At 36.3% G+C, this 14,099-nt stretch overlaps 1 protein-coding gene across 1 annotated transcript; it reads left to right on the top strand.

Annotated features, from left to right (window-relative positions):
• The first annotated feature begins 9,582 nt into the window (after positions 1-9,582).
• LOC141608222 (uncharacterized) lies at positions 9,583-10,332 on the top strand. The gene has a single exon (XM_074427585.1). It carries the CDS (start codon positions 9,583-9,585, stop codon positions 10,330-10,332), a length of 750 nt encoding a protein of 249 aa, XP_074283686.1.
• The last annotated feature ends 3,767 nt before the right edge of the window (positions 10,333-14,099 follow it).

Genomic DNA, 14,099 nt, shown 5'->3' with positions numbered 1-14,099 from the left:
GAGTCAAGTTATCAGCTAAATTAACAAAGGAATCCCAAAGTAATTTAGGAAGTCTGAATGTAGGACTAGCATATATAATAGAGAGTAAAAAAAATATGATTAAAGGCAGTTATCTAGACCACAACGTTGATGAGCTGTCCCCCTTTGTTCACCAGCGTTAATCGCATTCTGACCAGCAACCCTAATTTCCGAAAGGATAATCATATCCGGTTTATGGGCATTGATAAAGTAAGAGAGGTGAGATTTGAAAGAGGGCATCACAATACCACGACAAATCCAAAAAATAATCTTCATTTTATTATGGATTATGAAAGAGTCTAAGAGCTCAGCTTGTGCTCGCGGGCTTTGATTTTCCGCGAGGACGTCAATTTCTCTATCCAATTGAATGCTGTAAACTGACGGGTTCTTCCCCTCGGAAGACGCAGTTATCGTCCTTGGTCCCATAGAACGAAAGTCCTCCCAATTTATCCAAATGCCCAAATGCCTCATCGGAATAATTGTGTGGGTCAGAATCACCCCATTGGATAAGCTTGACATCTTGATTTCCTTGCAAGTTAAATTCAATGGTAAGGTTTTTCTCAATCGAGGCAAGATGGGAGATGGGTCGATTAGGAAGCCCACTTCTTCCAGAAAGACAAGGGGAGGCCAGGTTAGTTGTAACCATCGAACAAGCCATTGAAGGAGATACTGTAGAACAAGTGGTAGTCCCTCTAGGTATTAGACGCCGATTTGGTGAGAATGGGTCCACCATTTTTAGATCTAGCAGCTCGTCGGGGGCGAGGAAGAGCTAGAAGCAGACGAATAACTTGCCTGCTAACTCGTGGCGAGCCTGGCAGAGGATATGACAGGTAGGTTATCGAGTTGATTGGGATTTCGGGTAGGGTTATGGGGGAGTGGGAAACAAAACACAGTCGAATGTTTTTCCGGAATGGGGGTTAGGATTACTGGCAGCGGGGGAAGGGATGAGGCTTCTGGAAGAGTAAGGGGGTAAAGGGTCTGGTTGATGGGATGAAGAGTCGGGAGGATGTGGTTTTGGGCTGATCCATTGAAGATGAGAGGTGATGTGTGGAATTAGAAAGTGTGGTCGGGGGGAGATCTCAGAATTTGGTTTAGGGAGAACGTTATTATTCTTACTCTTATGATGTTTCTTATTCTGGTCCCTACAAATATAGGGGAGTAAGAAGGGGAGATGGGAAATTGAAATAAAGTTGTTATGAAAAAGGAAATTCAGGATATGGGGTTTTGCAGGGGAAAGTTGACTAGAAAAGAGAGTTAAGATAGGGCTAAGTTGATCAAATGAGTTGACAAGAGCGAGAAAAGGGTCTTTTTTCTTTTAGGACAAGGGGGACTAACCATTAAAGAATCATTCTTAAAGGGAATAATAGTCCTATTACCTTTATTAGATATGGGAGCAGTCCTATCATGACAGGTTTTGGCCTTACCCAAGCTAGTATCACGATCCTCATCTATCCGTGGTTCATAATGTAGCTTAACCAGAGCAATTCTCGAAGGCTTCCCCGAACATTTCCCATTGCAGAAGCCATAACAGTGGATGCAGATTATCTATTTATCTGCAATTTTAACTTCTTGACACAAGGGGCCAATCCAGATTTTTTATGGGGGCGGCAAAATTTGATCCAAATGGACCGAAATCCGAGCAAATCTGGCGTTTTTATTAGTAATCCTAACGTTATCATACTTAATAAACCCTCCGAGTTTTTCACCTATAGCACAGGGAATGTCAATGCGAATGCGGTGATACTTAATTGCTAATTAAGGGAGAATTACCCAAATTGGCACAAACTTGATGTTAGCAAGCGTAGGGCGGAAATTGGAAACCTCAATCTTGAACATGGAGGTAGTGACCATGGACAAACCACAATCCCCTTGCTTTTATCAAATCACTAAGATTTTCAATTTTGCAGGAATAAAACCCTCTGCCTAGACCAATGATCCGTAAGTTCTGGAGGTTAAGGATGGAAGAAGTGAGTGCATGCTTGAAGGAAAAGGGGGATTTATTGGGGGGTGTGATTGCGGTGGTGATGATGGTGGCGGGGGGAGGTGAGGAGATGGATTGCTGGGTTGAAGATGGTGGATTGTACAAAAATTTTATGATGGTTGGTCGAAGAGCAGATGAAGATGAACATGAGGGGGTAGACGGTGGTCCAGAAAAGGTGGTTTTATTTTATTTTTTGGTTTTTTTCTATCTAACCTTACATCTCTCTCACTGCAATTTATATCTTTTATTGAAGAAATCACGGATACAATTGGTATGATAGGAGATGAAAAGGAGAATATACAAATTCAACTAAAGGGTAATTTTAGTTTTGATTTTGGATTGATTTCTAAGATTTGTGATTTGAAGGAAAGAAAGAGATGATTTTTTTTTGGTAAAAAGAGACATGGTGGATGATGATGATGGAGGAAGAGGAGGTCAGACCTGGAAGATACGACATGGTGTGAAATACTGTTATTATTGTTGTTACAAAAAAAAAAGGAAGACAATGAGATCAGAAAAGAAAAAAAGGTGGGTTAAAGGAGGAATTAGAACAATTTTACCTGCTTAGCAGGTAACCTGTCCACCTATTCTAATACTATAAGGGAAGGTGGGTACAAGTTGGGATTATTGGTAATTAAAATTGAGTTTGCAGTATTTTGAGAAGTTTTCCCATAATTCAGAGTATTCCCACTAAGTAACTTTAAAAAAATTCTGCAAAAATAATTTATGTTAAAAAACTGAAAATGCACGATAGAACAAACTAAGACATTTGTCTAAACAATCTTTGCCGGCGACTGAGGATAAGTTTATCAACAAAACTTTTTGCAGTCTTACTAAAACTATACCCTATCAACTTTAACTATTTATTTATTATCGCCTTTAACCCGGTAAATTATATCATGCTCCCAAGAGTAGGGAGCATGATACTCCCAGGGAGTTATTGAGGAAAAAAAATAAAAAACAAAAATAATAAATACAACCACCCACTAATCCACTATGTTACAATTCAGTTACCCTGCTCCTCTAATACTTATGTTATTCTAAAAAAACTCTATCATGGATCTCTTACTACTCAATTACGTAAATTTCATGTCTTTTGGCCAAATTATTTTGCATTCTTCGCTTTGCTATTGTCTATGAAGCAAAACGTTCATGATTATTATTCCGTTTATTTGAACGAGTCCGCAAATGAAGATATCGACATTCACAAAATATAAATAAGTTATAGATTCACATGTTATATATTGTGAATATGAGGTTTATGGTTTGCGTATATGTAATCAATATGCAATGAATACGTAAGTATATTTTATGAATATGTAGTTATACTATGTGAATATATGTTATGTTATGTTAGATTAAAATTTGATAACCTCTATGTGTTTGTCATTACTATGAATATGTATTTGTGAATATGTTTATCATATTGTGTGAATATGTTTATCATATTGTGTGAATATGTGATTTTTAATTTGAAAATAAAAAGTTTGATTTATATGAGTATGTCACTATGTAATGTGAATATTCTATTGTTATGAACATGTCAATTATATGATGTGAATATGCGAGTAAAATTAAAATAAACAGCAAAATATATCAAATGTGATCTCAAATTATAGAGGAATGAAAATCACGAATAATGGTATAATTTTTATATTTTTCTAATTTATGAAATTTAAGTTTTAAGGATTTTAAAAAACTAAATTAAAGTAGGAGTATGATGTTTTATACACATGGGTGTATGGTATAAGTGTTAGTAAACAATATATTGTTCATATCTTTCCGTATATTTGTTCCTTGATCGTTACTTCGTGTATCTAATTAGTTTAGATATATTTCGATTCATATATTCATTCCTAAATTCATGTATTTGTAAACTATATAAGGTTGTATTCTATTGCAATAATAATCATCACATTCAAAACCAATTCTCTTGTTTTCTAACATGGTATCGAGTTTGTAAGATCCGTCTTACCCTAATCACTCCCAATTTTTTTTTTTCGGTCTTCCTGTAACCGTCCTCCGTCCTGCCTCCATGGCCCCTCATGGAAATCTTATTCCCAACCTAACGATCCTAAAGCCCCCTTTATCGATGTCAATCTCTCTCAATGCAAAGAACTCACTCTCCTTACCTACTTTACCTGGAAAACTCAACTATCCAATATCCTCTTCGGATACGACCTACTGAAATTCGTGGAGGGCACCCATCCCGCTCCCCCTGCCACTGTAACCGATGAAACAACCAAAACCAAAAAATCAAACCCTGCCCTCACTACATGGCAACGACAAGACCGTCTCATTCTTGGTGCCATCACTGGTACGCTACCGAACAATATTGCCTCCCTCCTCACTAACACCACAACCTCACGTGAAGCTTGGCTCACCCTTGCTAACACGTATGCCAATCCACACGCGGCCATATCCTTCAAGTCAAGGACACTCTTGACTCCGTCACCAAAGGTGACCTCTCTATCTCTGATTACATGACCCAAATCAAAACTCATACTGACAAACTAGCTTCTATCGGCAAACCTATGGATGTCGAAGACATCATTGCTAAAATCCTTTGTGGCCTTGATAGTACGTATCAACCAGTCATTGAGGCAGTATGAAACCGTGATACCCACAATCTCCTTCGACTCCCTTCATGAGCAACTTATCAATCATAAGCTTACCCTCAAACAAAATACTCCCTCTCCTCAACCAGCCTTTCCTACCTATCCTGCCACTGCTCTTGCTGCTCAAACCCGCCCCAACTACACTCGTTCCTACTCTCGCACAACAAATCAACCTGCTCTCCTTCCCACACCGCCACCTACTTCCTCCTCTGACCCTCCAACCCCCTTCAAAGGCCGCTGCCAGTATTGCAAACACCCTGGCCACTACCTCACCATCTGTCGCAAATTCAAGCGTGACTTTCCTACTCTCACCCTCCCTGACTTTCCCCTTCCTACTCCTCGCAACAACAACAAACAGCCTACCCAAGCTCAAGCTCACATAGCCTATGCCGTGCCCTCCTCTTTCTCTCGCCCTTGGATTGTGGATAGTGGTGCAAGTCATCACCTTACCAATGACCTTGATAATATTTCCCTCCATAACCCCTATGATGGCTCCGATGATGTTATTATAGGCGATGGTACATCTCTTCCAATCTCCAACATAGGTTCCTTTCATCTCTTCACCTCTTCTTCTCCTTTAAAATTTTCTGATGTTTTACACGTTCCTCGTATCTCCTGTAATATACTCTCTGTCTCTCGTTTTTGTGCTGAAAATAATGCTTATACTGAATTTTTTCCTTCTTCTTTTCTCATTAAGGATATCAAAACTTCCCAAGTTCTTCTTCACGGCAAGCTTGAAGATGGTGTCTACTTATGGCATCCCTCCTCTCCACAAGTTCCGAGTCATCTTCCGTCCTCCTTGGTCGGCACCACAAGCTCGGCCATCCCTCGAAGTCTATCTTAAGTTATTTACGCACCAACTTTCCATTACAAATACCTATTCCTAGTTATTCTAATTGTAATTCATGCGATATCAATAAAAGTCATAAATTATTATTTTTCGAATCATCATTGTCTTCCTGTGCTCCTCTCGAACTCATTTTCTCCGACGTATGGACCTCCCCTGTTCTCTGTTATGACAATTTCAAATATTATGTAATTTTCTTTGATCATTACACAAAATATATATGGCTATATCCTCTTAAAAATAAATCCGACACCTTCCATGTCTTTCAGCGCTTCAAAGCTCTCGTTGAGAAATTTTTCAATCGTCCAATAATTCGAATTTTCTCTGACAACGAGGGCGAATACCTTAAACTCACTCCTGCCCTATCCCTCACTGGTATATTGCATCTCACATCCCCTCCCCATACTCCCGAGCACAATGGCTATGCTGAGCGACGACATCGTCACATAGTCGAAACAGGTCTTGCTCTTTTATCCCATGCCCGTCTTCTGCTTACCTTCTGGCCTCACGCCTTATCTACTGCCACTTACTTAATAAATCGCCTTCCAACTCCGACACTGTCAAATGCTTCCCCTTATCTCAAGTTATTCCAAAAACCACCTAATTATCTCAAGCTTCGGAGCTTTGGGTGTCTTTGCTACCCTTGGCTCCGTCCTTATGCAGCTCACAAACACGACTCTCGTTCTAAACCTTGTATCTTTGTTGGGTATTCTGCAACCCAGAGTGCTTATCATTGCATTGATCCTACTACAAATCGTCTCTACACTTCTCGTCATGTCAAGTTTATCGAAACTGAGTTTCCCTACTCTGCCCTCACTTCTTCCTCCCTGTCCTCTGATTACTCCGTCACTCGCTGGTGTCCCCTTGTCCTTCCCTTTATATCCCAAACACCTCTACCCGACACTACTACCCCCTCTCCTTCCTCCCCTGTTTCTCCTTCCTCCCCTGTTTCTCCTACCTCTCCCACTGCCACTCCCTCGTCTAAACCTGCCCCAACCGAAATCCCCACCTCTGTTCCTGCATCCAACCATGTATCCTCTCCCTCCACCTCCACTACAGTCCCTGCCACTCCCTCTTCTACACCCCCTCCTCCACCTCCTCCCCCTCCTCCCCCTCCTCCCAGCCGCACTATTCAAACCCGAGCCCTTAACAATATCCGTAAGCCCAACCCGAAATACGCCATGGTAGCCACTGTCTCTTCCTCACACTCGCTCCCTACGTCTGTCAAACAAGCTTTGTCCATTCCCCATTGGCATCAAGCTATGCTTGATGAATACAATGCGCTTTCTACAAACAAAACCTGGACTCTGGTTCCTCCATCTCCTGACCGAAATATAATTGGGTGTAAATGGGTATTTCGCATCAAATATAATCCCGATAACTCGATCCAAAAGTATAAGGCTCGTTTGGTTGCTAAGGGTTTCACTCAACGTCCGGGTCTTGATTACTCAGAGATTTTCAGCCCGGTTGTTAAGCCTGCTACAGTCCGTCTTCTTCTCTCTCTCGCTGTTAGTAATCGTTGGCCCATTTGTCAACTCGGCGTTAACAATGCCTTCCTTCAAGGCTCCCTTACTGACAAAGTGTTTATCGCCCAGCCACCGGGCATTATTGATAAAGGTTCTCCCTCCCATGTGTGTTTACTTTCCAAGGCAATTTACGGTCTCAAACAAGCTCCGCGAGCTTGGTACAATGAACTGAAGTCTGCCCTGCTCTCCTATGGTTTTCGCTCATCACCTGCTGATCCATCGTTCTTCGTGTGTTCTGTCTCATCCTCCCCCATTTATTTGCTTGTTTACGTTGATGATATAATTGTCACCTGTCCATCTCCGTCCTCTATGCAGAAATTTATCAATATCTTATCTGCTCGTTTCTCTCTTAAGGACCTCGGTCCCCTATCTTATTTCTTAGGAGTGGAAGTAATGCCCAACTCTGATGGTCTATTGCTTACTCAGTCCAAGTACATTCTTGATTCGCTGGAACGTCATAAGATGCATGAATCCAAACCGCTTCCGACTCCTATTGCTTCCCATCCTCCCTTGCGTCATGATGATGGTCAGCCGCTCTCTCCTCCTCATGCCACTGATTATCGTGCTGTTATTGGTGGACTTCAGTACCTCTCTCTCACTCGTCCTGATATTTCCTTTGCGGTAAATAAACTTGCTCAATTTCTTGCTTCTCCCACGGATGTTCACTGGTCTGCAGCTAAACGGTTGCTACGCTATCTTCATGGTACTGCACATCTTGGCCTTCAATTATATGTTAACTCTCCCTTGCGTCTTCACGCCTTCTGTGACGCGGATTATGGCGGGGACAAGAATGTTTTTGTTTCCACCTCCGGTTATATTGTCTATCTTGGTCGCAATCCGATTGTCTGGTCTTCTCGTAAGCAACGAACTGTTGCTCGTTCCACCACTGAAGCCGAATTTCGTGCCATTGCGGATGTAACATCTGAGCTTGAATGGGTTCACTCTCTCCTTATTGATATCGGCATTTCTTCTTCTTCCCCTCCTGTCATTTATTGCGACAACCTCGGAGCTACTCATTACTCTGCTAATCCCGTTTTTCACTCACGTATGAAACATGTTGCGATTGCTTTTCATTTTGTTCGGGAGCGTATCAAATCTCAGCAGTTGCGTGTTCAACATATTGCCGATCTTGTGTCGATTTGCCCACTAAGCCTCTTCCACGATCTCGGTTTTCTTTGTCTTATGTTCCAAGATTGGTGATCCTCGGGGACGTCCATCTTATGGGGCGTGTTAGTAAATAATATATTGTTCATATCTTTCCGTATATTTGTTCCTTGATCGTTACTTCGTGTATCTAATTAGTTTAGGTATATTTCGATTCATATATTGTCTTTCCTAAATTCATGTATTTGTAAACTATATAAGGTTGTATTTTATTGCAATAATAATCATCACACTCAAAACCAATTCTCTTGTTTTCTAACAATAAGGATTGCACTTAACCCTCAACTCATGTCTTGACTTTAATGGGGGACAAAACTCGTAACGAAGAAGATCAACGTAAAACTTTTGAGTCTATATTATAAATTTTACTGTATAATGTTTGTAAAAGCGAATTTTCTCCAAGTTACCAAAGGGTGATTATTGACTAATAAGTGAATGAGCAGTGAAGGGCAACTCACAATTATACATTTTGGCTTTTGGATAACTCCAAAGATCTCCTTTCAAGTAAGGCCCAGAAGAAAAAGGAAGATCTTCGATCCGTCCACGTTATAGTAAGTGGTTTAAACTTTATAAACTTTTCAAAATCATTAGATGAAAAAAATATATTTATATTAATGATAAGTAAAAGTGCTTCGAAATGTAGTGATCTGGTGAAGCTAGTACTGATTAATGGATTCCATCTAGATCCCCAACGTTGGACATCTTTAATGGCGGCTATACTTTAGACTGTCGACATATTTGTATTCAACTTGACTTTCAATCGTTAAGATATTAGACAATTAGTCTCACTATAGACGGATATATCCGTCTAAAGTAAAAGACGGGTCAAATATGCTTAAAGTGGTGACATTTTTAGACCCCATCATGCAACTTGTCGCTTGTCTTATGCTTAAAGTGGATGGATATTTGATCCGTCTATAACTATAGACGGGTATCTCCCGTCTATAATGAGAATTTGTGTAAGATATAAAAGCCTTGCATTTTTTGAGATTCTACAATACATATCTTTATTTTTTTAAAATCACATAAAATATCCCTAAATACAATAAATTGAGCGGTTTTAGTTGATTACTCAACCAAAGAATGTTAAGCTATCAATATAATCCTTATTAGTTATTACTGATCAATGTACAATTTCTTTTGACAATATGTAACCATTAAATACTTGAATTTGGATACCTTAACATTAATTTCCTAAAATTATCATAAATAATCCCTTTCTGACTTCATTTAAAATTTTTTATTATAACCTTTTCAAATTTATTAAAGCACTCTAAAATAAGCGTTGATAGATAGGAGAGTATAAGACACATCTCCTTTTGAAAATTTATCGTATTATAGTAGATGGTTAGTGGACGATTGGGTGAATACATTTTTATATTTTGCCCGTTTAAGCATCAAGTGTGGTTTTGAAATTTTGCACCCAATATGCATGGTGGGCAGTTTGGGTATAAGCATTGTTTAGCGGGTATTAGCTATAATTTGAGTCTCTGGTCTTGGGTTTGCAATTGGCTCTTCGTTCTTTTTAAGGCTGACAATAAGCATGAGGCTTGTCTCTCCTTTTTGTGTACCATTTGGACTATTTGGGTGGTAAGGTGCAGAAAGATTTTTGATAGTACCGAGTGCTCCCCTATTGGTGCTATCTTTCTTTATCAAGACTCCCTTAACTTAGCTCTTTCTACTGAAGATGGAAAACCGGGGCCCGTAGCTTTCCAAACACCGATGGAGGAGGACTTGTCTAATCTTAGGAATGGAGTACCCTTTCCTCTGATTCAGAGTTCTGTGAGTTGCTCTCGGACTCATATTTATGTGGATGCGGCGTGGTCTAAGGAGTTTGTTGCCGGGTTTGGCGGATGCATCCTTTTTGATAATGATATTGTTTCTGAATTCTGTATCAAAGGAATGGCAGAGAATGCTGAACAAGCGGAAGCTTTGGCAATTAGGGAAGCCTTAAAGTGGGCGCTCTCGCGCAACATCCTCCATATTAACATTTTCTCTGATTGTCTACAGGTTCTTGCCCAAGTCCTACAATTCTCTCAAGTCAAACATTGGACAAGGAACACTGTTGACGATATAACCGATCTAGCAGCAAACTTTCATTGTATTACTTTTGCTTATGTTCCTAGAATTTGTAACAAAGCCGCTCATAGGATAGCTAAGCGTGCTATTAATATGTAGGTCTCGTTAACCCGATTGTCAAAAAAAAAAAAAAAAAAAAAAAAAAAAAAAAAAAAAGTTGTGGAAAACTTACAAGTTACATCCACCTTCACCCCCGCGCTAGTGACACCGCCCTAGTAACAACCCTATTTAAACATGTCGTTGAGTTATTAAAGTCATTTTATATTGATTGTAGCTTTGAACTGATGCGGGAGCTGGATGACAGACATGGTTTCCTAGGCCGAACTAGCAACACGTTGAATCTGAGCTAGCAAACACGGTTTCCTAAACTGTATAGTATTAGTTATTTATCTTATTTCACTGAATTCAAATAAGTTTAGATTGCTAAAATCTATCTGGTTGTTACTCTTTTAATTATTAGTTTATCCTTTCCTAATTAGTTTAGGAAACTAGCTATCTTACTAGTTATGCTATGTAAGAGTAGGAGTTGATTTAGTATAAATAAGGCTAACCTTATTTTTTAGTTTATGCAAAGTTAATAAAAGTTTACAGAATAGTAAGCAATTTTGTTGTTCTTGCGAGATAAACGAGTCGTCATCATTGCGAGCTTGACCTGAGTGAATTCGAGTGATTTCCTTGCGAGGTTAGAGCGCGTTTTCACATACCTATCTCGTTTCCTTACAAATTTACAGGAGATTCGTACAACAACTTCCTGTTTGACTCGTTATTTTCACGAGTTTTGCAATCAGATTACAAGTTATTCCGCTGCAAGTTAATTCGCATTAGATTAGAATTAGCTCAATTTTGACCTAGTTCTACATCATGAACTATTTTTTGATTGTTATGATTAAAGGTGATATCTACAAATTTCCCCTTAATGATAGTTTTTTTCTTCTTCAAAATAACATAAACTTCAATGTTAAACAATGCGCGAAAGTGGTAATTAGCCCCAATAACTGTAACCAATTGTGAGATTATGCCCCATAACTTAAAAATGTAGCAATTAGGCCTCATACCTTTCGCAAAAAATGAATTCAAACTCAATTTCTCTTTTCAACTTAAATCATATCATTAAATCAATTTATATATAAGTTCATTGTACACTAAATAATTATTAACATTTTAAAAGTATTTATTAATTTATTAACATAATTTTTAAAATATTTTTAATATTTTCACTAATTTTATTATAATTCAAATACATATGAGAATACGTTTACAAGTTTTCATATTTATTTTATTCATTCAAATATTTGTTTCCAACAATGTGTAATAAATTGCATACACAATTTTAAATTTTTAATAAATTTTATTGTATACTTATAAATTGCATTGATGAATGAAATTGAATTTTTTGTGCAATTTTGGTTGAATACAAAAAATTAGGTTGAATTTCACCTTTTTATCAAAGTTATGGGGCCTAATTACTACATTTGTAAGTTATGAGGCTTAATCTCATAATTGGCTAAAATTATGAGGGCTAATCACCACTATCGTGTTAAACAATGTGATTAATTTATATGAGATTTGATTTGATATATTATATCCTAGGTCACCCCGAGATTGAGAAAATTTTAAAAACGTTATTAAAAGGGTAGGTAGTTTAAAATTTCAAATCTTATGGGATTTAGGTGGATATATTATATATTATGCTAGGGTATATTACAATATACCATGTTAAGGAATATGGTATATGATTATAATATATCAATATATCATCAATCAATATAAGATTATGGAATAAGATAGATTGTGTTTACCATGATTAGAGAATCGAGATCGATAATAAGATCTTGGAATAAGGGTAGGAGATAAGTAGGCTTATCTTAATTTTTATATTGTTGAGGTAAAAGGCTAGTAGGAGATAAATTCTTGAGTACACCAGATGTACCACGTCATCGTACACCCTCTCAATGAGTCTCAAATGAAACAATTAGTATTGATTGAATTCTCCTTATCAATACTATATATATTAAATCCAGAAACCAAGGAACTTCAATGTAATTAAAGAAAGTTATACAAATTAATTATATTATATAGTTTTAAATTACTAGCACCGTGTGATGGACCCAATTAAGGGATCTCAATGCAAATATTATATAATTTAGGTTAAAGTTAAATTAGATAGAAGCTTGGTAATTTTCCTAAACATTTGTAAGAGACTAAAACATGGTAAATTTCCTTAAAATAAAATAATTAATTAAGATGGTCAATTTCCTTAAAATAAAATAATTAATTAAGATGGTCAATTTCAAAGAGATTAAGAGAAAGAAGATAACTTGGTAATTTTCCTAAATATTTATAGAAAATTAGAAGATGGTCAATTTTCTTAAAATAAAATAATTAATTAGTATAAACATGCACACTTATGGTATTACATAAAATTATATATTAAATTTAAAATTTATGCAATTTTATTAAACTTTATAATTTATTAGATGTATAGAGATGTTAATTATTTAACATACAAAAATATAATATAACTATATAAGTAGGTTATAAATAATTCAAGTTAGATTCCGTAATATATAATATTGGATAATTTTTTTCGTTGATTTAATGCATATATGTAATATATTTATATAAATATATAATCCTCTTAAAATTGCATGCTACGTAGTAAAAGTAATTTCGTCAGTAAAGAAAAGAATTGTAGTAACATTGGATATAGTTATATGATAGTAATCACTCATTTGAATGTAAAAGTAACATTATTATCAGCGAGATTAGTGAAAGTGATAGAAACCATAACGAGAATAGTGAAATAATCATTATTAATACGGCAATAGTAAAAGTAACAATAATTACGGCGGAAGTAGTGAAATATCAATATTAATGCGGCAATAGTGACAGTAACAATAATTACGGCGGGAGTAGTGAAAGTAACAATGATTACAGAAAGTAGTGAAATGTTATTACTATTGTTTCATTAATAAGAGTAAAATATTAATAGCGAGGGTATGGAATTTATCTCAAAATTTATTTCATCGTAATTTTAAGATATGTCATAGATAAATATATTATTGATAAATTTATGGGTTATACAACTTTAATTAATTTTATTTAACGTAAAAAAAAATAATGATAAGTAGATGTAGCCCGAGCGAAGCCGGGCCACCAATACTAGTAAATAATAAAGTACGAACTTAGTAGAATAAAAATTAAGAGTGATCATTAGTTGGGGTGTACTTTAATGTGTTATGCCCAATGTATTTTTGAAATTTTCGTATATATATGTGATGAATTATTATACTATTATTGTATTCCTTATGTCCTAGTCATTTGTTGTCCTATTCTATATTGGAGTGTCTCAGTCAATTGTTGTTCTTTATATTTTAGAAATGAATTTAATGAACAATTTAATTCTTCACACTCAATTTGTTCCACTTCTCTTTCCAAAACAAAAGGACAACAATTGACCGAGATGGAGGGAATAATTATTTAATCATCAATCCTCTATCTATTAAAAGAATAGGTGAACTCACAAATTTTTCCTCCAAACAACATCTTTTTTAAATAAGTAAACTATTGATAATTTAATTGTATTTACTAAATAAGGAAATTAATAATTATAATGTATTTATTATATATTTTTTTCATTAAAATTAATATTTTTATCAAAATATATAATTATCACTAAACACTATACTATAATATTTTAAGTACAATATAAATAATATAAAACTATAAAATATTAAATCTTTTACTAGTTCTATTATTTGAGAATGACTTGACTCATATTATGTATAAATAAAACTATAAATCGTTTTTGTTGTAAAATAAAGAGGAGAGATAATTATAGAGAGAAGGTAGAGAGAAGGTAGAGA

Source organism: Silene latifolia, chromosome 10 (assembly GCF_048544455.1).
Source record: "Silene latifolia isolate original U9 population chromosome 10, ASM4854445v1, whole genome shotgun sequence".
Classification (NCBI taxonomy): domain Eukaryota; kingdom Viridiplantae; phylum Streptophyta; class Magnoliopsida; order Caryophyllales; family Caryophyllaceae; genus Silene; species Silene latifolia.
This window is presented reverse-complemented; position numbering and strand designations above follow the sequence as displayed.

Excerpts from the sequence above, each read along its gene's own strand:
- LOC141608222 (XM_074427585.1), top strand. The coding sequence starts at position 9,583 with ATGCATGGTGGGCAGTTTGGGTATAAGCATTGTTTAGCGGGTATTAGC.